The 27,616-nt window shown below is 39.2% G+C and overlaps 1 protein-coding gene across 3 annotated transcripts in view; it reads right to left on the reverse strand.

Moving 5' to 3' along the window:
- NSMCE2 (NSE2 (MMS21) homolog, SMC5-SMC6 complex SUMO ligase) overlaps positions 1 to 27,616 on the reverse strand; it is a 134,394-nt gene that overhangs the window by 102,470 nt on the left and 4,308 nt on the right. For all 3 annotated transcript variants that reach the window (XM_030010871.1, XM_030010872.2, XM_041122891.1), the window contains exon 3: positions 1,987 to 2,093. In XM_030010871.1, the coding sequence (XP_029866731.1) occupies positions 1,987 to 2,093 (107 nt within the window). The remainder of the gene's footprint in view (positions 1 to 1,986; positions 2,094 to 27,616) is intronic.

Below are 27,616 nucleotides of genomic sequence, written 5' to 3' on the forward strand. Positions count from 1 at the left end.
CACTCAAGTCTGGATATACATGATTAATCTCTAACGATGCAAGGACTACATCATGTTTTACTAGGAAAGCTTTAAAAATCATGAAAATTCCAAATAAAAGGAAAAAGTTCTGATCCATCCAGTTTCTGACAAATACAAACTAGGAGGTCTGCAATTACGGTGACATCTAGGTTGAAAAGTGCATTTGAAGACTGCATGGGGAACAGTGACTGTATTTAATGCTGCCCAACATTTGCTGATGCATACATAGTATTCAACTCCTTTTAAGCACGTAATATTTAATTCTTTGAATGAAGATTTTTCAGTTAAGCATCTGACTCAGGATGCTTTTAAAAATTAAAGGAAAACCTTTCTACAAAATAAAAACCATGTAGGCATTTCTCAGAATAGAACTAGTGGAAAATGCATTGCTTTGCTCTCCTGTTTTTGTTTTGTTTTAAAAATAGCAAAAAACAACGGCAAGATAATAGCAAGACAGGTTTAATTGAAAAGCTCTATTACCTTAATGCTTTGAAACACAGATTTCACACCTTGAAAGGACATCAGGGATGTGCTTTTGCCTTTTCTAGAGACATCCATACAAAACTGACACCTAGAAGTCTATCTGGAGACCCTAAAATAGGTTACTTAGAAAGCTGAGTCCTCCAAGCATGATGTGGCCCAAAAATGAAGTGATCAAGTACAGACTGCACTGAAATCGACTCTTCCAATGTCTGGATCTGCCGTGGAGCCTACACTTTCAATACCTTGCTTGCTAATGGCCGGGCTGCGCTCATTAGAAAAGAGAAAACGAAGGAGCTGTTTTAAGAGCGCGGTCAGGGACAGCCTGAGAGAACGCAGAAGCAGCAGCAGCGCACTGGAATCGGGGTAACAAGATTACGGAGCTGAGTGGATTACGCAGACTGCAACAGCCAGCGACAGAGAATCAAAGGGGGCTGACAGGACGATAATCACGAGGACATACGAGCTAATGGCGGAGCGGGACCGGCCAGCACGGAGGGGCGGCGCTGGCGGGGAGCAGAGGCGCTGCGCAGGCGGCGGGACCCCGCGGCGGGACCCCGCGGCAGCCCCGGGCCGAGCCGCCCGCCGCGGAGCGGAGCGCAGCGCGGCCCGCGGGGAACGCAACCGCGGCGCCCCCTGGCGGCCAGCGCCGCCACCGCCGCCGCGCCCCGGCCCCGCCCGGCCGCGGCCGTTCCGCGGGCGCCGCGCTCCGGCCCTGGGGGCGCAGCGGGGAGCTACGAGGGGGTTTGTTCGACGTCGCCTCCAGTCCGCGAAAGGCAGAGAGGGCGAAGTCCGCCGAAAGCTGGTGTTCAGCTGCCTAACGCGCGGCGTCCTCCGTCGAGCCCGGTTCGCTAATGAAAAGGAGCTTACGCAACCCGTGCTGGGTGCGTTTCATCCGGATAGCCCCGGCACCTGCCGTGCAACTGCAGTCAGGCTCAACGCCGAGCTAGAAAACGCCTGAACGTGCAGAAATGCGACAGCTCTTGCAAAAATGAGTGGTCAGGTAGCAAACGAGACCCTAGTTAATTGAGCGAACAATTAACAACCTCACAGCACCAGCAAATTCATGTGGCAGGAAGACACTGGAAACCAGGCTTCATCAGTTTCCCACTGCCACAACCGCTTGTTTATTCCTGAAATCAGCTGCCTCATGCATTACGCAGCTTCCATCTTCTGCAATACATGAACCAGGTAACATCTGAGACTACGGTATCTTAACTACACAGTCCTCAGTCATTCCCAAAGCACTGTTTGTCCCATATTTCAACTGACGCAAGTTTGGTGGGGAGGAATTAGAAACTGTATCACACTGCACGCGAGCTAGGAGGAAAAATTAATAGTTGTACTGGCAACTTAAGTATTTTATACCTGTCAAAGATCTATCTTTCCAACTCCGTATTGTTTTAATGTAACATTGGTATCTATTGAAAGAAAATACTTAAATAAGGATATATTTTCATAACTTTAATAGAAGTGACAGTTTACCTGATTTACCGTTTCTTCAACTGCTCTCATATAATGATTAAGTTCTCTGTCCATTGCAGCATATTCTAACATGACACTTTCCATACTGTTAACATCCTCTACATCATCTGCAAAACAAAATATTTTGTACATGGATGATCAGTTGTATTATTTTTAGGCAGAATTTTTTCTTTACAGATATGAAGACAAGTATTAATGCTGTGATATCTAAAGCATCTGTAAGGCACAGTAGGTGTTTTCAAGCTCCTCAAACATATACTTTTTTTCCTATTTTGCAACTTGTAAACCTTGACATTTCTTGGGTAACTTGAACAAACAGCTTACTCAGAAAGACACTTCCCTGGTTTCATGTGAACAAGAGAGAGTGTGTGTAATTTCATCTACCAACACCTAGTCATTAGGCAATCAGGATATTTTCCGCAAAAGTTATATTTCATGACTCATCACATTGCCTCAGAAATAGTCAGAAGAAACTTAAATGCCCTCTCAGTACAGTATAGTTCACAGCTATAATTAGACCCCTTATCCCCAATAAACATAGCTACTGCAAAATCAAAACAGAGCCAGCATTTTATAACACAGGAAATAATGGAAGACTGAATAGCATTGGTGAATCAAGCAGTAAAATTTTAATTGCCAGTGAAAATCAATGAATACAGGACATGTGCTTAGTAATTCACATCTACTTTTATTCTCTTCTGCATTCCTCCTAATTTCACTCCTTTCATCTCTAACTACACCTCTGCTTTCCCATTCTAATGTTGCTGTGCATCTGCTAGGCTGGATAAGGACTCTTCTTAGATGCTACAGGGCTGAACAGCCACAGCTGTATCTCCTGACACAGGTGCATGTGCCACACCAAATACTGCCAACTGCAGGAGGACAGCCAGCCATGAGCCCCTAACCTATTTAGGAAATTAAGAAATTAGGAAACGTAACTTTCCACTTCTATTCCCATTTATTCCTACCCTGCAGTTTCTAGGTATAGAGAAAACAGCTGGAAGCAGCTGGAAGCCGTTAAAAAGCCCCAAAGTCTGCTATGCAGCATTAAGGGCTGTCATTTAATGGAGTATTCTTCTTTACAAGCAGTTTAAGTAGCCAATCTGTGCTCTTATTTTTAGGAAGAAAATTGTGGTATAGCTTTTTAAATTACTTTTTTGTGAAGAAAGGAAAACATCTTCTGATCTGACAAGCTACTGCACTTCTTAAGTTGATAACTATATTGGTATGTTAGAGCACAAAAATCTGTCTCTGCAGAAAGCTAACATAAAGCATTGTATACAGCCGTCAGCTTGAGAGCAAAACCTGAAACTGTTGCTGAAACACATCACTTGGGGATAGGAGCTTCATACCATATGAAACAGTGATAGATTCAGGAGACAGAAGGAAAAGTGCTAAGATATATTTACACAAAAAAGTTACATAATAAGCCATACTATTTTGTGAACATGGCAATTACACTCATGATGTTTCCCTTAATTATATATAGGCTTGGTATGTATCCATTTTTCATTAAGTAGACGAATGCATATTGCAGACAGAATCTTGGCATTCCTGCAACTTTCTTCTGAATAATCAGCATTTCCCTCTCCCCTTTCCCTTCCCTCCCACCCAATTTCCATATCCTATCTGGTAACTATGATCATGCTCTTTTTCCTTCCTGCTAGGAAGCATATGAAGTGCCTCCTTCAAGGCTGACACAAATGGCACTCCATGAATCACAGGAAAGGTTTGTGTAGCAAGTAACTGTCATTCTCCTCCCATGGCCAAAATGAATCATATCCACAACATAAAGAAACTACAGTGGCCTAAATCTTTCTTTTTTTAGGGGAAGAGAAGTGCATTGTTAAACACCAAGAGAGCTGTATTAACATCATCTTTCCTAAAAGTTAAAAAAAGCTTTAGGTAAAGAATAATAATGTTGCAACTTGAGAGATGCATTAAAATAAAGCTCAAAGAGGAGGAATGCAGCTCAGGCAAGAGCGACATTATCTGTAACTACATCCTGCCCTACATTCTTCAGGTACTGACCGTTCCACTCATCCACCGGCCTGTTTTAAGTCTCTGATGTTCACTGCTGCTTCCCTCTTGCTGTTTTTTCATGCACATGAAGTATGTTATATATACTGGGAAATCGCTGGATGCATCACTAACACATGATCATACCCTGCTCTTGAAGTTGTTATGGTCATGAAGACAGATCTGAAGGACTGTATACAGGTCAGTTGTTGTCCATCCCCTATTTCTGCTCTTTGACAGATACTAGGGTCCATTTTCTATCTGCAGTTCAATCCATAGTCCAAGGTGCTGAGAGCTAAGAGGAATTCTCCCATGTTGTTCCCAGCCACTCATCTCCTCATCTCCTAAACAAGATTTAAGAGAAAACTTACATTACAGGCTATTCTATTTGCCTTTAAAAAACTCTGGTCATACCACATTACACACTGCAATAACCTGCTCTGCATAGCTCCTCTGCTCCCACCACACTCTCCCTTCCCCTGATGAGCTAAGAGCACTTCTGCCTCTCCCTGGTAAGGAGCAGATGCAGAGGAGAGCTTGGGTGCACATGATGAGAAGCTGTGGGGACTGCATAGGGATGTAAAGTTTTATAGCTCACCAAGGCAGAGATCCCAGCACCTTCAATGTTCCCCTTACAACAGACTCCATCATAGACTAATTGGAACACACCAGTTGACCTGATCTTACTAGGGAACAAGAAATTAGAAAAGAAAGACTTACCTCTCCTTGCCACCATCCCACAACTCACTTTCCCAAATCCCACCAACCCACAACTCACTTTCCCAAATCCCACCAACCCATTAGTTTAACAGCACTATAATATCAAGAAGAATCAAAATTTAATAATTATATCAGGTTTTCGAAAGATTCAAAAGGCATTGTCCGTTATCCACTCTGCAAGCCCCACTGCTACTTTTATTTCAGTTGTAAGGAAGGCAGTGGAGATTCATGGTAAAGAGATTCAAGGTACTGTCTCTCTTCCAGCAGACTATGACCACATTATCTGCTGAATACTCTCCAGCCAGGCTCCAGCTACAAAGCCAGCTAACTCTCCAAAGTACTCAAACCTTGCATTCTGCAGGCTAACAACCTAGCTCAACACCAAAATCAAACGCTTTGCAAGTGCTGGATCAATGTCCTTCTGTTATCTAATCAAAATTTACCCTAATCTTGTTTCTAGTTCATATCTAAGGAATGCATTCCAAACTCTCTGCATATGCTTTTAGCTACTGCCACAAAATATCATCAAAGTTGCATACTGTAGTTAAGTTTCCTTGTTATCTAGGCTAAATATGTTCAGTTTAGTAAGCATTTCTCCACAAGTCCTTACCCTCACCACCCAGAGATTATACATTTTGCAATATTACATCTTTTACTCACAGAAAGCCCAGTTCAAGGCCATAATTTTCATTTTCAAAGGCCCATGTGCATCATGTTAAAATTAGCTGGCTGAATATGCACAATTCATGATTATGAATTCCAGCTCGCATGACTTTATGATCTCTTTTTATACTGGAAACAGGGATATTATTCTGAAAAGTCTCCCTAAATATTAAAGAACAAAATTACATAAAGAGACTAGCAAGATTTCAATTTCTTATTTCTAATAAGAGACCAAACTGATCATGCTCAGGTGCCTTACTGCTGATTCAAACTGTAGGCTGGGTTACATAGCATGAACCCCACAGTGTTAAAACAAGTTGCAATAATAGGATGGAGTCAAGTCAGCACTGGTTTAATACTTCCTATATTCACACTCATCTAAAATGCCACCCATTTATCCAAAACTTGCATTTCCGTCTAACATCTGAGTTCATACTTGGTTCCCTAGTTAGCAGAATTTCTAAAGATTTTTCACAACTACCTCTTTTTCTGTGCTAAAGTTACAACATCAGTATTTGCTTATTTAGGGTATTACAGCTGTCCTGCAGCCAATACACAGCAATTCAAATAAGCATTCACTTCCACCGCAGACTATCTCAAACACAAAATAGTCTCTAATACCATGAAATTACAGGAAGGCTCTAAGCCTACAAATATAACAGTACTTAAAATGAATGCTTAAGCACAGACAACGTGGGTTAGCATAAAAATATATATATACTCCATATCTTCATAGTATTGGCTAACAAAAGTCAAACTTTCAATTTAAAGAAAACAGGACATTGTCAGTTCTACCTCTTGCGCTACATATTAGGTTGCTTTGAATTTCAAGGCTACATGCTGTTTTTTCTACAAGGCTCTCCCATCATTCAAGGAAGAAGAATGGTATACCATTGCCCACAGATTTTGACAGTAGACTTCATACTTTTAAAACACATGTAACACAAACATCTGTCACTTGAGCCAACAGCAACAGCAGTAGTAGGCAGTTGTCTTCTTCATATGCACCAGCAGCAGATAAAATACACACTTTGCCAGCAGGTTTCAAGTTACTGCTGACAGCAAGGGAACACAAGCTCCCCGACTCCTTGATTTAGTTCAGTCTTCTAGAGGAGAATGTACATTCTCAACTCAGGATACAGCTAAGCATTTTTGTTGTTGTTTTTAGCAAGTACTTCATTTTCAAAACCAAAAGTGCTAAGAAACCCCTCTGTGCCCCCAATTTTGGTCTACTCAGAACTGTTGGTAACTCAAGTTGGACAAGACATCTTGAAAAAAACTATCAGCCAACCCACACTCTTTAAGAATAGAGTCACAAAACACTTGGAGAAGACAGTGGCGAGATGTGCCTCTACTGTCTAGATGCTCAGTAGTGAGAGGATATAGACCTATGTAGGAGACCACTGCCTTATTTCCCTCCTCTGTCTAGATATACTTGAACCCTGCCATGGTACTCCAGACTATACAGACCAAGAGGAACTTAAAACAGGAGACTGATTGTTTCTGCAGCACTGAGGGTGCATCTTCACTTTTTCTACTGCGCATACATGGACAGCTCCTCAGAAAACTCTCACCGAAGGAGGTTTTTTTCAAAATCTCATCTCCCTGACCTGTAACACATTTTATCTATGAGGCTGCAAAAAGAGCAGAATGCTAGTACAGAAAATTCTGAACTAAAAGAAATCAGAAGCAATACAAAGGAACAGCAAAAGACTGGAGAAAACCAATTTCATCTCCTGAATGCAGGTCCTCACATTAAAACCAGAGAAATGGTTGAAAATAGAATGCCCAAAAATCTCCATGGAGCCTTTGGATAGGAACTAACTTCTGCAATTCATAAGAGAAGAAAAATTATTGCTGATTAGAGGGCCAACAACCATACAGGGAATGGCAACTGATGGAGTAAAGGGGAACTCAGGGCAGCAATTGCAAAATTTCCCTTCATGTAACAGTCAGAAGCTACTTACTGCTGAAGCTAGTCCTAAAGAAACCTCCAACTTCTCAGGAAATGCCTTAACTTGGCTGTACAGTATTTCGAGCTGGATTTCCCTCACTGTCCACTAATGAAGCCATTCTGCTTGCGTAGAAAGCTTTCATATACACAGAGTTAGAGACCAAGCGAGCATGAGTGATTTTACAGACCAATACCTTCACCTAGGTACCAGCACTCCAGTGAAAAGTAGGTATGTCTTACAAAATGAAAATACATCAATGAGAGAAAGAGAAACCTACTCTATGTGGCCCTGCTTGAGCAGGGTGGTTGGACAAGATGACTTCCAGAGGTCCCTTCCAACCTCAACCATCCTGTAATTCTATGATATTCTTCAATATCCAACAACCTTGTCTCTAAACCATTCTTCTGGAAGATGGTTGAAAGTGAGTTCAAGTTCAAGTCCTCTCAAGCAAAGAAGGAAGCTGAATCTGAGTTTCCTATATTCTATCAAAGAAAAAATCTGAGTAGAAGGAATAAAAGTGAGAGGAGTGTGGGAGACAGTACTACTAGAACTGTAAAGACCAGCACAGAACACCACCATTAGTTGACTGTGCCCACAGTTGCACCAGAACTATTGCTTGTGAATGATTCCTAAAGTTTCATCTTATTTTCTACTCGGCTTCTGTTAAGAAATTATAAATCAACCTACAACACTTGAATTCAGGTCAAGCATTTTGCTTGTACCTGAGTACAGTGTTCTGAGGTTTTATTTTGGAAAGGAAAGGGCAATGCCTGTCAGTCTGGATTTAAACATTTGTTTTACTCAGCAAGTGACTGAAAAAATTTTCAATTATCCATTTCTCCCTGCTTAATTTTTATTTTTTTTTAATATGAGATGAGCCAAGAGTGTCTGTTAGATTACAGACTACTCCTGACAAAAAAACCTCATCTTGTGTTACAAGCCATTTCCCTGTAGGCTATGACAGTTTGAAATGGGAAGAGACAAGATTCAGTGATCCAGGAGGCTCCTGCCAATCCCATGGAAATTAAACCCACGTACATTATATTGTAGAGAGAGTCAGAATTTCAAAAGAAGCAGACCATGCAGGGTCTGAATGCCCACTTTGAAACATCTCAATTGTGGAATGCCCACTTTGAAACATCTCAAGGGGACAGCATTTCCAGCGAGTGGGTGTTGCACACATTCTGAAAACAGAGTCATCTCAGAGTGGGCACAGAGAAGTTGAGGCACCCAGTATTACTAACCACTTTTGAAAATAACTTACTATATTATTCTATAATAAAGTAATCATGAAACTTTTGCTCAACATGAAACTCCCTTAAACTCCACTGCCAGCAGAACTAGGCCAACAGTGCTTTTGAAAGCAACTTCCTTACAGTACTTTTTTTTCTTCAGGACTACCAGGGGAAGGCTAAAAAGTCATAATGATCCCAGTTTAGATTTGAGAGCAGTAACAAAGATCTATCTCACCAGATATTTCTGCCACAACACCCAAAACAGACTGCAACGTAAAGAAGGGCAATACCTCCGAACACCTATTGACACTGTGGTAATACCTAATGAAGTAAAGAGGGTTCTCACAGAGAGTCTGATTTAGCAAAACACTCCAACATGTGCTGACATGCTTTCCTCTATAAAACCCAAAGTAAAATATTATTCAACACAAATCAAGATGGTTTAATTTAGACTGAGGCACACAAATAGTAAAAAGACATCAACTAATCTCTCATACAAGTCAACAGTTTGCTATGGAACAGAAGGAGAAACAAGTCTTTATATCATATCTACATATTTTTTGCTACTGTAACCTCTGTATTTGATGCCACACATACAGCACAAAGACATGAAGACAGGTAGTGTGTACACACTTCCCCAAATAAAAATGGATGCTTGCTTGACTAAATATGAAGGCCAATACAATTCCGAGGCTACTTCCCTCCCTTCAGACAAAAGAGACCAGCACCTGACCAGCACCTCTTTTGTCCTTACTAAATAAATTCCAAGGTCACAGTGAGGTTAATCTTTATTTTACCAATTAACACCTACTTAATTTTGCAGAAAGACCAATTTAAAGTTAACAAAGACAATGTAACTAGTAAGCAAAAGCACTGAAAGGAGGATACAGCATTTACAAGATGCAACAGTTTTGAGAAGCAATTCAAGCTCTCCTCTGTCATAATTCTGTATCAGTTTCCTGGCATTATGGTGATACCCATCCAGAACTACTATGCTCTGTTCAGCAAATGAATAAATCAGCATTCCTCAATACTATCTACATCCACAGGCCCAAGAAGAACAGAAACCAGGACAACAAGTTATGTTGACAGACAAGCAGCAAGAAAACACCAAGGCTGAGGTTCATGTACCTTTTCTTTGGCAACAAAGGGAGTTTCACAGGTCACTTCCCCAGGTACTCCTTGCTGTTCATCTGTGTTCCTCCTCTGCTGCCCCTCAGCTAGGATAACATGACTTTTCACAGGGTTATACTGTAAATTAGATTAATGAAACAATCCAAGCTAAAAATAGCATTCCGTCCTCCAAAACCAAACCAAAAAACCCCACAAACCATGGTATTCCAGTAATTGAATCTGAAGTGCAGATATACAAACAGTTGTACCAGTACAATTGAGGGGGTGGTAAACTGTAACAGGGTGGATTTGGGGGGGAAATAACTTCCTAAACCAACTTGTTTGCCAAGAAAAAGGTAGAGGAACCACACCTGTATTTTCTAAGCAAGTACAAGGCATATTTTCTCTTCACACAGAAATCTGGGCAATCTCTCATAAAATAAATAACAAAACCCCCTCTATTTTCCTAACTATATATATGTATATATCCCTCTCTTCTCAGTGGATTTCAACATATGATGAAATTAAGGCTGAAAACAACATTCACTAATAATTTTAATGGGAAAGGATTTTCCTATGACTAACAAGCTTCTTGCCTGTGGAGGCGTGGGCATGTCTACACCACACAATAGAGCATGGTTCAGAGCCCCGAGCTGCTGCTGACCTTGCCTTCCTCAGAATGAGAGATGGGAGGGCTGTGAATATTTGAAAACAAGGGGTCTACTGCTGTCCTCCTTCTACCCACCTTCTCCTCTAAGAACTTGATATGGTAACATTAGAATTCAGGCAAAAATTTTCTTGAAATGTTTTCCCTGACAAGGAACAGTGAAATATTTGTTAAGGTGGTGTAACTGCTACTCTTTGATCCCTCAGAATACTTTCTACAACTGCTATTTCAAATGAAGTATTTTATTTCAAGGCTTTTAATGGGCATTTACAATTTCCATAAAAGGTTCACAGGCTGCTTTATCTATGATTTCCAATGGAAAGGAATACCAGCAAAATCATTTTTTTATGATTTTTTTATGATTCCAACAAGTTCATTTCCAACTTGTTAGAATTTATTTATTTTAAGCAGCACAATTTCTTCTGTATTACACAAGATCTCTACTTGCACATTATGAATTCTACAGAGATAATCCACCCCTCTTTTGCTCACAAGTCAACCATGTTAATGCTTTCTGTTGTCAATAACAGGTGGAAAATAAATATTTTAGTGGGAAGTGCAAGTCTGTCTCTAATAAAAGGCATGATTGTTATTATACAGCAGTAAACAATACCATTAGGTTTTTCACAAAAAAGCTTTGCTTGTGTTAACGAACCTATTATATTTCTCATCTCAGAGAAGCTCATTCAAAGTGTACCTACATTAAACTAAATGCAGTAGTTACTTAGAATTTCCTCTGTTTGGGGGAAACAGGAAATGGGCTGGAACGACATTTCAGTAAAAAAAATCAGTAAAGATAGGAAAATAAACCCTTTTCACCCAAGACCTTCAAAATTCTCAGAAACATTACTTCTCTGTCCAGAATGGGAGGCAGCCTAGCTCAGAGACCAAGCTACCAAGCCCGCATCAGAGCTTATTTAATCAGATATAATGTTTCAGTAAATGGAACTGTGTTGGATCTGGGCTCAAGCTACCATAATATCCGAGTCTGGTGCAGATATATCCAATTAGAAATCTAATTGCACAGACTAGACATGCTGCATGTGGCACCACAAGAAATAGGAGTCACATGGTGCATCATCAATGGCCTGGCCAGAAAACAGGGCCATGACGCAGGACAGAAGCATGGGAGAGGTGCCTCGCAAAGTGACTGAGAGTGCAGTTTCAGTACAGAGGCAGTCTCACTCTTGGTCCCTCATTGCATGCTCCCTTCGTACTTCACAGGTGTCTACGATGGCTTGTGCATGAACTGCTCAACAAACTGGTCCCACTAAAACTGAGCGAGCTGTTCTTTCTAATGCAAGCAAAGCCCTATTAGCAGACTGCAGCGTGCATGAGCTCTAGTACAAGTTAAAGCAGTAGAACACGTATCAAACAGGAAGGTAAGACCAAGACAATTCTTCACTTGAAGACAATCCAGCACCAGCTTATTTTGGCTCAGTTCAGTGGCCATAGTTATATTCCCCCACAAAAGAACCCACAGAATCCAAACTAAGTTTCCACAACGAACAGCAACAGCTTCATGCAGACACAAATGAACACTCTTCCAGCACTCAAATTTTAACATTATTGACCTAAAATGAAACAGCTGGGGGAGGAAAAATGCCAAAATATATCTGGTTTTTAAATGTCAAATATTTTGATTAGATACTTCCAAATATAACTATTTTTTTTCTCTGAACCCACACAGTCTCCCATTTTAAGTTTTTGTATTTCTGCTTCTACTACCCTTGGCACTACTGACTTCAGAATTTAGAGAAGCTAATTGGTAGCCCCAGACAGAGCAAGGCTGGACTTCAGCTAACTAGCCAGGGCACTAGCCGTACTGCAGCTGCAGCAGCAAGCAGTTCAGGGTGGAAAAACAATCCAGTTTTACAGTCAGCTTTTTAGACAAATCTGGCTGGCAGGCAACTCCACATTGTACACCACTGTGGACAGAGCAGTGGTGTGTCTTACAACAGAGATGACACTGGTCCACATACATAGAGGAATAAACAAAAGATAAATCAGATTCATAATATACAGCTAACAATGGAAAGTTTTTGGTTTTAAAATCAGAAACACTGATCTGTTGGAGTATCAGAAATGGGAAGGTTAGTAGAAATAGATATAAGTATCATCTCCAAAGTTAATTGTTTGTTGAAAATGTAGATACTTCCACATACTTTGGATAGTTTCCAGTTTCTGTTGAAGAGAGCTAACAGACAACACAACCAAGGTTAAACTAAAGGAGTCTAGAAAACCAATGTCTCATGCAAGCAAAGGTCAAGTGATGTTCCCCATACAAAACATCTAATTCAGCATGAATCACATACTGATATGGTACTTGAAGTGCTAACCATGCAGCAATACTAAAGCTAGGACTTTCAGAGCCCATAATTCCTCAATATGACCAAAAAAAAAAACCCAACCCCCAAAAAAACCAACCCATAACCTAATAGTCTTACACAGACAAGGCAAAGGCAAAGACTGCACACAAACTGCAAGCATAATGAAAACCAGCAATTCATTCTCCCTCTAGCAGGCCTCCTTTGCATAAAACCTCTTCTGTGAATTGGCAGATCTCCCTTTTTTGGCATGAATCGCTGGTATGTGGCATTCATTCTGTTGCTTGCATACTGGTAAGTGACAGAGCTAAATCTTTCCATTGCTGGAATTTCATTTCCCACAAACTTCATACAAAAATTTCTCTTACTATGAGGAGCTGCTACTTTGTTATCATGTGGAAAATGCACATCTCTGTGCAAAAAAGGGCAATGCAATTCTGAATTGCCTGGGTCTCTCACATATGCACAAATATTTATGATTTTGAGAGGAAACAGGAATTTGTTTGATGGCTTACAGTACACCACAGATGATGGTGTCTCAGCATGTTTTTTAGATAACGCTGTTATCTTGGTCCATAGTAGGAAAGAAGTAGCTTTGTGGGGGCCTCATGGCATTTAAAGAGGCAGTTTTGAAAAAACAGGAATATAAATTGAAACCATGTGGAAATGTTCTGTAACTAGATAGGAAGAAGTAGAAGGCTCCCTGTGTTCAGTACTTAAACAGAACTGGTAAACTATCACACAGCTATCAGACATTGTGTTATTAAAAGAAATTAAATTCAGAGCCATATGACTACGCTTGAGATTTGTGTAGCTGACACGTACTAGTTGAGAGATTTTCTCCCCTTTATACTGATATGCTTTTGAACTTTGTTCTATTTAAAATCTGGTTCTCTGTAAAAGTGACTGGGCCAAATCTGTGCACTAAAGTATGTTCAGTGGAGAAGTCTTGATTACCTTGAGATTACCTTGAGATACCAGGATAGACTACACACCTCCAACAAAGCATGGATAAAAGATTAATCTAAAAATACCAAAGAAATACAGAATTTGTATGAGTGATGGCATACCTAATTCACTCAAAAAACAGCTGTGAATTAGATCCACACCCACAAGTAATAAACTTTAAAAACAAAAAGTCTTGTGAAAATGTCACATTGATCTACCCATACAGTAAAAAGTCTACTCACCCACTGCTTACTAAGACGATTAGTAAGGAAATCACAAGTTAAACTTTATTCATCTGCTTAAGAAAAATAGGAAAGAGTTTGCAAGGTTGATTTAACTCAGAAGATATTATTGTCACTTGACATTTACATGCAATGTATAATTCCATTCCCACTTACAGTCTGGGGAAAGCCTGTTAAAATACTTCCTTAATGTGTGAACACTTCTTTGAATTGTGTTCTTTTCATCTGCCACCTTCCCTTAAGCCAGCTGGCTCCTTTTGTTAAGTCTTTTTTAATAAGAAAGTTCATGATATGTAATTTATGGAGCAGTTTGAGATTGTCACCTTCTACTGAGTGCTACAGCACACGCATATTTCAGCGCACTCTATAGCATTTGTTGATAATGTCAAAAAAGTAAGGAGGTTCACGCACACATATATTCTGAACAACTCTAGCGTGAGACCAATCAGAAAGACCACATCTCTCTTCTCATTTTCAGCCATACGAACCAGTCCTCCTTCAATTTATATGCCAGACTATTCTTCCCATTTACAAAAGCTAACACCTTTGTGGAAACTACAGAAGTTGCTTACATGGGAAACATCATTAGGAAGGCATTTAAATATCTTTCATCATCTAGAGCACGATCAGCGTACTGTCCTGCTTAATCCTTTTGCTGTGGCTTTCTTACTTCTTACCTCTCCTTCTCCTTCATTATGCATTTCTTTACCAGTTGCTCCTCTCCACTTCTCTTCCTCCTCAACCAGTTCCCCCATTCCTGCTCTTTTTCTCCCTAAGCACTTGCTAGCCTGCTTTTTGATTCTTTCTCTATTAGCAAGTGATACCTTCCTGGTGATCACAATCTTTGGGGCTCACGTCCCACCCTTTTATATAATACCAGCTCTAACAGACTCATGGCTGTTGATTTTCTTTTACTGGCATAAAGGTCCATTAGCACACAAAAAAACCACAAACTGAAACAACAATAACAAAAAAGACATAAGCTCACCAGTCATTAATAGTAACTGCTATGTAGTGCACAGTTTGGGAACCAACCTAATGCAAACAATGCCTGAAAGGGTGGCTGGGGCAGCAATGTGAGTGATGGCAGCTTACCTGGCTATTACTGTATGCCCTACACAGAAGGTTGTGCTGTACAATGCTCATGATGAATACCAGACCCTTGTTCAACATCTAAAGAGGGGTACAGGGATCGTTCTTTTTTTTTTCTAAAAAGGGGCTGATTTTACGCTGACAATTTTGCAGATGTGTCCCTATCTTTACATGGCACATAGTCTATAATTAGGGCAAAGACTCTTTCTAAACGAACAAGCATGAGACTAAATCTTGCTAATTGCATTTTCCTTCAATAAGCTCTTTCAATATTTCAAAGAAAGAGCAACACAAATTACTCAATGCCTGGAAAGTGTGACTTACATCAAGACTGACTAAAGCAGCTAAACTTTCAAAGTTTAAGTTAAATATGCTAGAGGTGACTTGCTCATGATCTACCGCTACCATCTTGAAGATTTCTGAACATATTGGGCTCTTTGATTATCAGACAGAAACATAAGATCCAGTGCCTGAAAACTGAAACAAAGCTAATGAAGAAAGAAAATACAAGGTTGAACTGTTTATTCAGAGATAGAATGGATTCTCTGTCACTTCAGTTGACCTTTTGCTGGACTGTGGGGTTCACTGTAAATTTTCTTTCCATAAGCAGTTTTAGTAGCACATTTTTTGAATCAGTGTAATATCTTCTCTGTTCACATAGTATCATTTATTGACCACTAAGAAACGTCAGACTATCCTCCTGTAGACATGGCTGTAGGATCCACTCATAAATTTCATCTAAGTGCAAATCTTCACTTAGTGCCCTGTGTATATTTCAGTAGTTCAAACCATTTCACATCACCTATAATGGTTCTTGGAGATGTGATACATCCTATTTGTTAATTCACAAATGGTAAATATGACATCTTTGTTAGGCTGCTGTTTTCTGCTGCCTTTTATTTCCCCTGCACACATATTTTTCCTGGCTACCTATCCCCTACCTTTTCCAATCATCTGCCACCATTATAGACAACTCACATTATTTCTAGACTCTTGCAACTTAATTTCCACAAGCACAGAAGACACAAGCAACAACAGAAGTGAGTATCTACACAGGAGTCTGAGATATTCAGATGTTCATACATCCTCTCGAAACACTCCTGACACCTCTTTTTATAGAAGGGAAACTGATGCCTAGTGAACTTCAATGACTTGCCCAAGGCCACACGGTGCAATGCCAATTTGAAAGCACACTTGTTCCTACCCTCAAGGCCTCAGCAAAATCAGACTTGGAGGATGTCAGTTGTTTTATCCATTTCATATAATGCTATTATGAGTTCCTTGTTCTTCTTGAGAGAAAATGGGAAAGAAAATGAGAAGGGAAGAAAAAAAGTCTATGAAAATTGTAACAAAAAATATTCTAAACCTACAGTTCGGACAACCCACCTCTGCCTGTCCTCCAAAGGATGAAATTTTTCATAGGTCTCAGTGTCAGCAATCATAAGGAACACACAAGTCTTACATGTGATTCTGACTGATAAAGCAAACATTCCCACTTAGATTCTTGGAATTTAACCATGCTTTACTAGAGCATCAGCGTGCTATATAATATTGGTGTAAATGGAAACATGTCATAAAATCTGGATTTGAGTCAGAGTGCATTTTTAAGTTTTCTTTTTATATTTATTTTTATCTGAAGGTATTAAAAACCTCTCAGAATTAATTCTACGTGCACTGACAAAAAAGTTGAGTATCAAAAAAAGAATGGTAAAAAAAACAGTCACAAGTTCTTGAATTCTTGAAGAGAAGAACAAAGAAGAGAAAGGAAAAGAAAGGAAAAAAGAAAAAAAAAAAAGAAAAAGAAAAAAAAAAAGAGTTGAGCGTCCTGTGTCTATTGGTAGGGGTCAGGATGAAGGTTTCAGAATGATCATGTCTACATAAGGGCTTCTCTCATGTTTTGACCAAACATTGAGAACATGTCAGCACAATGCTTACTTTTAACCCAGATAAATCTTTCCCTAATGGAAAAAATCAAGAAAAGAAATACAATTGCTTTATATTCTTAATCTTTCTGAATGCTGCCAACCCCAGATTTTTTTCTACTTTTGTGGGTTCCTCCTCTCCCTCTAGTTATTTAGGCATACAATTAGATCACTGAAAGCTAAATACTGATCTACTTAAATTGATAAAAATTAAAGCCTTCAGAATGGGTTCTTCAAAGCCCACACTACTTTCTATATATACTGTATGCCTCTACATTTAAACAGGAGTTAGCAGTATTTTCTCTTTGCCACATTTCTGTGGCAGAAATATGACGATAAGAAAATGACAGATTAATATACTACAGAGAATATTTTCATACAGTAAATTACTCAGATAAAATATTCCTCTCTGGCTTTTGTTCAAAGAGGTTGATTTATCTTTGTGCTAAAGAGCCCACACAAGACCTCTGCAGTACTTCATAGTATTTTGAAGCTGGAACAGACCATTAGGATCATCTATTCTGAATTCATGCAGAGTAGAGGCCAAAGAACCTCACCCAGCAATTTCAAGCCTATAACTTACAGCTGTAAGCTCACTTATTCTCTCAAGGTTAACATCACTAGCATGCAGAGGGTCTGCAAAAAGGTCTATACAGCATTTAAATCCCACTTATGACCTATTTTGAAGACTGCTGAGAATTTATGAGGTCTAGGACACAGAGAAATTTATAATGACTATGGGTACATGAGGTAACTCACCGGGTGACTGCAAACCTCCCTAACTCACAATGACCTCTGGGGGAGAAAACTACCTACTTCCTTACGAAAATGCATAAGAAAAAAGTATTAAAATGCACACATACATACATATGTGTGTATTTGAAATCAGACTATGTGAATACCACCTACCGAAACCTGAGAAATAAAAATCGTGCAGTTTTCATCTGAGCACTCACAAGAGTTCTGACAAAAACCAAGACTGTCCAGAGTATGACCTTCTGCTCAGGTGCAAGCTGTCAGTACGTTTCTATGAGAATACACTAAAGACAGTTATTCAGCTAGCTAGCTTTAAATCAAGACTGGATTTCACTCTGAATGATACTCTTCTAGTTCAACCACAACATACCAGCTTCATGCAAGAATAACTGTACAAAATGCAATGATCTGTATTACGCAGGAAGTCAAACCAGTAGATCATGCTGGTCCCAAACAGGCTTAAAAATCTATGAACTGATAATACAAATTCTTTTTCTCCACTATTAATCTTAATCCTCCATTTATATTTTAGTGTTACGAAATGCAAGAGTGCGGTGATATGGCCCCAACACCTCTAAATCCATTCCTGGAGTGAGTTACTGCAGTGCCACAGCAACTGATCACCGCAGGTGAAGGAGTGAAGGCACACGCTGCAGGAAAGCCTTTGCTGCCACCTAATGGGTTTCTCTCTCCTTCCAGAACTGCAAAAATTGAGGAACGAAGATACTTGGATGCACTCAGCTTACTGAGTACCCAAAACGCAAAAGAGCCTGCAGAACAAAAAGCATGCTGCTTAATATAGCTACTTTCCCCCTCCCCGCTGCACTGTGTTCTTTTTACAGTCAAAATTCCAACTAGGAAATAATAACAACCCCACATATTTGTTTCTTCCCACTTTGTAAGATTACAGACTATGGTCAGGGTGGTTTTTGGATAAATATAAAAGAACACAAATCTTTCATTACAAGTCATATTTTTCCAGATTTTGAAACAAGGCACATTTCCAAATTCTCATTTTTCAGACAGCTTCTTTGAAGAACAGCCTTCAGAACCAACTGGTGTACTCCAGCAACGGGCTCATCAGTGCTGGCTATAAATGTAGTAAGTCATTTTTACACTGTAATTACTGAAGCACAAAGGTAGGATAAAAAATTCATCCAACCCTCTCTTCTCAAAATTTTGGTACTGACTGAAAAGCATAATGCACAGAAGGTAATTTTTTTGTCTTCAGAAAAGCATTTCACAAGAACCCAACCAGTCCTTTTTGTTTCAAAAATTAAAATTACTTGAAGAAGAAATAGTTAAAGTGTGACACCATTTACCTACCTACTTCAAAAAGACATACATATCTTCCTCACTGTCAGTTGAAAGTTTAAATACCTATAAAATAATCCAAGAAGCACAACATAATAGAGGACAAGCATAAGATAAATAAGAACATCCTTCCTAAAAGGATGAATCTTAAGCGAGGGATTTGAAGGAAAGCAAAATTAGTATTTTTGAGAAAGGGAATCTGAAACATTTTATCTCACATACCCCAAAATACAAGTTTACTCTAAACAACAGGAAAAAGAATCTTCCCAAACAGAAAGACGTAATTGTGGTCCCTACACCGAGCTTGTGCATGCCACCAATTAGTACCACAGACATTGGTGTAGCAACAAAGCAGACCAGTTAACAAACAGCTTCTGGTAGACAAATGCCTGGGGTTAGAAAGAAACTTCCTCTGTGAACAGCTTGGAATCATGAGGGAACTCTTGCAGCTTCACAGGAAGCATCTGGTAGAGGCTAACACAGAAGGGTTACTGAACTTCATGGATCACTGGACTGCCTTTGTTTTCTACAGTACCTTCTCTCATAACTAGAAAACATTTCTGTATAGCAAGCATCAATGAAAAGCCATTTATCTCCAGGATGGACTTTGACATTCTACACTTACATTCTGCAACAAGAAAAAAAAAAAACCTGCAACCCTTATTTGGAATTTACTCTAACCTAAAGACAAAGTAAATTCTCAGAGACTGAGGCACACTCTTGGGGATTTCAAATCCAGGTAAGATTGTTCCCTCGTGTCCATAAAGAACTAATGGATTGTTCAATTCTAATGCTAGTCCTATGCTGCATATAAAACTGCTATTTGCTTCCCATGAGCACCTTCACAGATATATGGGCTCGCAAGGCAAAAACAAGTTCTGATTCCTTGTGCAGGGTCTTGTGCAGGGTCTCTACAACACAGGCCACAGCTTTGTCCATTATGAGGCCACTACGAGTTGGAGAGCAACCTAACAAAACCACAACTTATATGCGGAGGAAGGTAGGATGTGCAAGAAAACATCTTCACACAGCTTATCCTCCCCGGACAAGAACAGAATAGCAAGTCAAAGTTTAGTCCTGCTAATTTCCTCAGTCAGTGGACCTTCATGCTACCTCACTCAAGCAGGTTGCAAAGTATCATTCTAGCCTATATACTATAGCCTGTTCTCAGGACAAGTACCTTATGTTTTGATTGTTTTTATGAAGCACAATGATCTCTAACACCATGGAAATTAACAGAGCATGAGAATTTTAGAAGTACAGGTGTCAGCAGTTTTATTTCTGGGTCCCAAAACAATCACATCATGGTTGTTTCATGCACAAGAACTTCACCAATGTTAAGATTCATGTTATGCTATGGTGCTGCAGGAATCATGCATTTGAATTTTTGATGAAAAATAAACTAGAAAAAAAAAGGATGAAGGAAACAAATTAACCAAAACATTTTATATTCAAACACAGCTAGAGTCCATCCTCATACTGGAGTTTCCACTATTCCAGGTAGAAGTTTTAGGTCAACGACAGAGACACTTCCATGGACAAGTCCCCTGCTCTCAGTGATGAACAAACTTACGATATTCAAGTCTGACTGTTTGTTATAAGCTGCTTCAGTATGTTTAGAAAGCCACTGCATGTAAGAATAGTGGATATTCCATAGAAACTCATGAACCGTCTATTAAAAGGCTGTCAATAATTTCATAAAACTAGGCTAACTGCTGTGTCTATACTCTCTACACTCCTTCCTATGTCAACAAGGGTCAGCAACATTTAGAGTGATTCCTGTTTAACACCATTTCAAGAGAGCAGTAAGAGAAATCAAAGTGACATGGGTAATCTCACAGAGCTAAATTCACATTGAAAAAAGATCCTACATTACCAACTACCATTTAGCTACTATTTAATAGGCACCATGACATAAGTGGATCCCAAGCAATCTGGAGAAGAGAAAGCAGTCAGTAAAGGGATGACATTGCACATGTGAGATGCAGTGCAGCACACATGAAGAAAAGCGCACAGACAGCTCTGAGGCAAGGGGAACAGACAAATGGGATAAGCAGCCGGAATTGAGGTAAACTGCTGGCAAAGAGATCAGGTTATGCAATAGGAAATGAGCAGACAAGCAGGAAAAGCCAGAGCTGTAAAGGGCTAACTTAATCTGGGGCACATGCCAAAGAATCGTATCACTAACACTCTGTAAGGCCCATGGGCCTGCCCTGTACCTACTGGTGAGCAGAAAAATCCTTCAAAGTGTGGAGAAAGAGAGGAGGAATTCTCACGCAGACCCTGATATTGTTACAGGAAGATCACTGCTATGTAATACAGATGGCAAGCAGCCACAGGCAGCAGCTGACCATGACATTTTAGGGCAAGTTTTTGAAGAAAAAGAAAAGCAGCTCATTTTTTGTTCCCAAATGAGATTAGAGTTCAGGCGCAGTAACTGCTTCCCACCCAGCTATTCTACACTCCAGGGCCTCTACACTTCACAGTGGGAACGTGATGTGTGGTTGGAAGAAAGTCCCAGACATCAAGGAAGCATCTTGCTCTCTACTAGAAAAACAGTTCAGCTAATTAGACAAAACCCTATCTGTTAATGCTTTAAAATGCTTTTCAGACATTTTATGCTAAGACATTCTTAGCATCTCATCTGTAGTTCGCATACTCTCAAGCCCTCCCAATTATTTCCCATTTGTACTGGACATTCTTCCCAGTCCCACATAGCTTTGGCTCCAGCCCACACAAAAGCAACGGCCCCTCCAAAGAGCAAGCTGCTGGGCTGCAAGCCTGGCAATGACCATGAGTTAGTCTTCCTCATTCCGTTATGTACAGCTCTCTGCACTTCACAGTCCCATATTCTCGAGAAAGTTCTGCTGCTTTCTCCTGAGGAGTTAGATGAAACTGCCATCCTCAGCAAGTTGATAGAATTCACACCCAATAACTTTCAGCAGAGCTGGGAATAGATGCCTGTCTTGGATATGGCAGACCTATACTGGGCCAGCATATTTATATCATTATCAGCACATCAGTCAACACACATAGCAGGTTACACTAATTCCAAAAGCAGAGAATAGGACTTATCCTTCAAGTATTTCGCATGGATGTCCAGCAGTGCTTTCTAACTCTATAGAACTACTTCAAGTAGTTTAAGTAAAGACAGTTCAGCAACTAAGAGAAGTTAAATTAGCAGTGCAAACAGCTGTTCCTCAGTGTGCAGAGGTGTCAATACGGGGCTTAAAGTTCAATACTAGGAGCATTACAACTGAGAGACATTGCCAAACAAGCACTGACTTAGTGAATTCTTTTTCCAATCACACTACTAAAGCTCAAAACCAGACTGAGGCTAAATTTAGGGAGACGCAAATTATAGTAGAACTTAGATGATTTTACTTGCATTATAACTGATTTCAAACAGCATCACCTTCAAATTCACATATCTATTAGGACTCCAATCCAGCAAAGGATATAAGCATGTGCTTAAGCTTTAAAATATACAGACCACTCTGAAAGTTGGTGGACCACTCAAGAATTTCAGTGTATCCTTGCCTTCAGTATTTTGCTAGGTTGGGCCACAGAACATCCAAGAGTGTTTTGAGCACAGGGAGGACATACTGAAACTGACTGTGCACGGTCTGTTTTTCTGCTTACATATTTTTTTATATAGAAACATTTTAAAATGTTTCTATATAAAAACATTTTTTGTTTTTAGATGTAATAGAAACATTTTAAAATGTTTCTATTCCACAGTGGTATTCTTAAAAGAAGAGAACAATACTAGCTTTAGACAATGTCAGTATCTAAAGATAATCAGCAGAAAGACTGAGACAGACAGAAAACTTATCTTTCTTTTTAACTCATTAAATAAAACGAGCTTTTAAATTGGCTGTTTCCCTTTGACATTCAGTTTGGTGAAACTAGTTTTCACCTCTAGATATAGATCCTTAATCCCTTATAGGATCTTTTAAAATTTGTCTCTTTGCCAGCACATGCTCACAACACAACACCATGAAAATGCTCAATGCTACAAGTCTGCAGGTTCTTAATGGACAGGGACGTCTTAATCGACAATTTAACTTCATGGACATCAACAAAGTTACTGGAAAAATAAAAGGTTAAAATTAAAATTATTCTTCACCTAAATTAACAGCAGTTAACAGAAACTCTGCCTTATTTTGCTAGAGATCATACATATTCATAAATGAGCAATGCCTGATCTGAATATTTAACACTAGTAATTTCTTTTCATAAATCTATACATGACTAGAACAAAATGAATGTAAATGTATTAGTGGACTAAGCAATAGAATCACTGATGAAATTAAGACTTGGTTAAGTGTAGTTTTTGCAGTGAACCTTACAGTAGTCTAAGTATCTCATCCTTATGGCACACTGTGAACAGTGGATTCCTTAGAGGCAAGAGACTTGGGAATCGCTGTGGTTAGAGCTAACTTAAGATTTCTCTCCAGAGTGCAGCAGCAGCGAACAAGATGCTAGAAGGCACAAAAGAAAGGGGAGGTAGTACAAAGCTGGGAACAGATTCTGAGTGTTTATATCATTAGAGGCCTCACAGATATTTCAGACTGTTTTCATTCTACTGTGAAATATTTTCTTTTTGACTTCTTCATGTGAGGTCTGTTATTATTTACAATTCCAAGTAAAAAATCCATACTTCCATATTATCTCTCAATAGGACTCCCAAAACATCTCACAGCACTAAATAAAGCTTAAATGGACAGGAATGATTTTAAATTTACTATTGTGGGCTGCAAACAGATATCAAGAGGACATCCTATATGCATAAGTAGAGATTAACATGAAACTGCCTAGAAATAGCGGGTATTTAATCTTTCCATTATTCATATGAAATGGGAAAGCATTGTTTTTATTAGTATTATTATTTTGCAGAAAGTAGTAAAACAAACTCCTTCAAGGTCATGGAAAATTAGATTAATTGGTACATTCTGTCCTACATTTCAAAATGTAGGACCATGTGATGAGAGGCTATAAATCTTTAGATTTTCAAAGTCACCTGAACTGCAATTTATATTCGTGAAACTGACTCCCTTGCTCTTCTACATTTCTCTGACCACTACTTATTGCAGAGCTACAATGTTTAATTACTTAATTGAACCCTTCCTCCCCTGTCAATTTCTCCAACAGTTGTTTATACTCCTTGGAACAGCTGTGTCCAGTGAGATTACTTTATCTTTCCAGAACAGAAAGTCAAAAGCTATAGGGGAAAATACCAAGTTAATAGGAAGTTCTGAGCACAATTAATGTGTAGGAGAAAAAAAAAAGGCAAAAAACCCCAAACCTGAGAACTGTATCCAAACTGAAAGGCTCTGTTGTTACTGCCAGAAAGCAATGGCCTCATATAAGTTAACTATGAAGAGCAAAAGTGTTCATTTTTCAGAATATAATGATGAATGGATGTACATAGAGCTCTTAAGACAGAACAAATTTAACTACAGCAGCACAGTAATGAACAGTAGGCACAGTAGTCAATGGTACCATCAGTACATGCACTGGCTTGCAGCCATGCAGCCTTTACCCAGAAACAGATAAATTCCATTTAAGCAGGACTGAAGTGAGTCAGTAGGTAGACAGCAGTTTCCTAAAAGGAATTATGGTGCAGAGAGAAAGGATAGTTTCAATTCAACAGGAGGCATTCTCCATATGAAATTACTGTTGAAATGAAAAAACAGTGTTTTATTTAGTTCTGAAACTTTCAAACATTATGTCAAAACACATGTGTGAAAGATCTATTGTGATATTTATTCATGAGTAAGCAATTTAATCTGATGTCCCTGATGTCCAACTCAAAAACCTCTATCTATCTTCTCTAATAAAGTTCTCTCAGTTGTTTGAGTCAGTTGAAGGAAATTTTATTTTTTTCTTTCAGATTATGATACAGCTACAATGTTTCTATACAGCAACCATTATTCACCCAAAAGGGTTTCATTTCAGTGGTGGTGAAGTAAGTAATCCCTTCAACCATTATTTACCTCCCAGAGAGTTGAGAGGCTTAGCCAGGGTTTGCAAAGCATCTGAGATGTTTGAAGAAAGGTTACTATAGGTTACGAGGTTACTATAAATCATGGAATACCCTGAGCCAATTCCTGCCCACAAGTCTGGCACCTCTTCCTATCCGCAGCCCTCTGGTTTCACGATCAAACAAGTAGTTTTCTTCCCTTTTTATTCTATGTAACACTACCACCATCTGCTTACAAAGCTTAAATTCAAAATCATTCTGAGAGGATTTTATAGCTTCCATAACCAGTGTAAGAGTTCTTTGTTCTCTGCATGGTTTAACCGGAGAGGACTTTAGGCTACCCAAGGATCATTGCCAGATGAACGGCCAGGTAAAGAGGCCAGTTTCTTTTCGACGCTTTTTGTACTGCTTACTTCCTATCTTCTTCTGCCCCCTAGTGAGCTCTGATTTTCACTCCACCTGAGCAATCGTGGCTGCTTTATAACTTACATGCATACAAAAGTGCGGAAACACCAAACTGCTTTCTTTTTACATTCTTTGGAAGCCTTCTTAGTATTGTCCTCCACTGAATGCGTCAGTAAGTGAAGAGCCTTTTCTAGCCCTACAGTGCTAATGTGCAGGAAGTTATTTTTACTGAACAGGGAAACACCCACAAAACTGGCATACCATAAAAACCCTTTACACATGTAAAAGAAAACTTAAATTTGTTAATTTATATTTATCTGCTTTACTAGAGCTCTGAAGTTAGAAAAATCACACACAGGTTCTTTCACAAATCACTGTTTAATTGTTAAAAAACCCAAACAAACAAACAAAAAAACCCTATGGTGTTTACTGCCCAGAAAATACCTCAAATACAGCACCAGAGCAAACCCACTATCATACCTAAGAAAGTGGGGAACAGTGATCCAGTTAGACCTTTTGATCTACCTTAGCATCAGGTACGTTTATAGGAAGTCCCTCCATGATACCGCATTAAACAGTAGCCAGTCCAGCAAACACAACTGTGTACTATTGAATAAATATGCTTACCAGTAAATATTTTCAGGATTAGGCTCGTGGAGAATAGCAATTAAGAAAGAGACATGACTTAACTGTACTAACTTTTCCTGCCTTTTCAGTTATTTATCTTCAGATGTAAATGTAACTTCTCTCATGTACTTGGCTATGAAAATTTTTGGTACTATTCCTAAAACCAGCATTGTCCAATATGAAAGTCATAAGGAATAAAATACTTTCACAGAAATAGTGCTTGTAACATAAAATAATAGTCACAATAGAATTCTTTGCTTTTATAAAGCCTGGCAATGAAACCTACCCGAAGCTGGACAGTTAAAATTTTGTAAAGGAAATTAAAACAAATTACAAATGGGACAGGAACAAGAATGCAGAAACATATTATCTAACACTAGCTCAAAATTAAATTAATATTTTGCCTCAGAACACGAAGGCAAAGTAGGATAGATGAGTAACAATTCTAGAAATAGAAATTGCCACATATGAGTTGGAGGCAAGAGCTGAACAGTCAAGTATGGCAGATCAGATGATGCTACTTCTAAAACACTGAAGTATTTGTTTACCAAAAGTATGTTATGCCACAGCAAGCCTGTATCTTTCCTGATGGCATTGCGTAAGGAACATAAGAACGTGAAGTCCAAGTGGAGTAGTCAAGGGAGTGAAAACCAAACCTTATAAAAGTGAGGAGCTTCACTCATTGTTTGTTCCATGTACACATGTACACACATCTGCAAGGAAAAGCGTAGGAGTGAAGACAACTATTGTAAGTAAAAAGCTAACACCGTAACACCAGACCAAAGAGGTATAAACTACAAATACAAGTCTGGAATACCTTTTCTGTAGAGCAATGGGACGGATTGTGTTAAAAGGTCATGCTTGATAATAACTATGATTCTACAGGAAAGTTGCCCCCGCTAAAATAAAACGAATGTTACAGTCTAGGAACTGTTTTCCAGTCACATGGTATAACTTAACTGTAACAATGACCATAGGTATTTCATCAAGTGTAATCTCCTCCTCTCAGGATAGAATGCTAAATATGGTCCTTTTGGTTACTGAATGAAAGGGACAAAATAATTTCAAGGTTGTAATTAAAGATTAATGTGTCAGAAGCAGGTAAGTGAGGAAGATAACTACATTTCCTAGGATTATAATGCACAGACTTCCAGCTACAGACCTGCACAGTGGAGCTTAAGTTGCCTTTCACCCCTCCAAATGGGAATGCAACAGGGGTTTCAACTGAAAGGTGAAATTAATCAAAGCTTTTAACTTTTGTACAAATAACTAATTTCTGTGGATCATTCTGCGGTCTTGGGACTGAAAGAATTCAGTACGTTCAGTGTACTTCCATGCATTGCTTATGGCAAAGTAGGAGAGATGCAAAAGCATCTGACTGCAAAAGCAGAAAGGAAACAGAACCGGTTATACCAGTTTTACCTCAAAGGGAATTCCCCAGCTGACAGTTCAGACAAGCTTTCCATTTCCTCTACCCTGCTAGAAATGACATGTCAATTGTCTCTGACAGCAGTATGGATAAAAAGGTCAAAGGAGAATGAACTATCACAGTAGACAGAGAAAAGCATTCATCTTGATTGTATGTAACCCTTGGCTTAGTTGAGTGCAAGATCTATAATGAACAGCAAAACTTTGTTTC

Source organism: Aquila chrysaetos, chromosome 4 (assembly GCF_900496995.4).
Source record: "Aquila chrysaetos chrysaetos chromosome 4, bAquChr1.4, whole genome shotgun sequence".
Taxonomy (NCBI): domain Eukaryota; kingdom Metazoa; phylum Chordata; class Aves; order Accipitriformes; family Accipitridae; genus Aquila; species Aquila chrysaetos.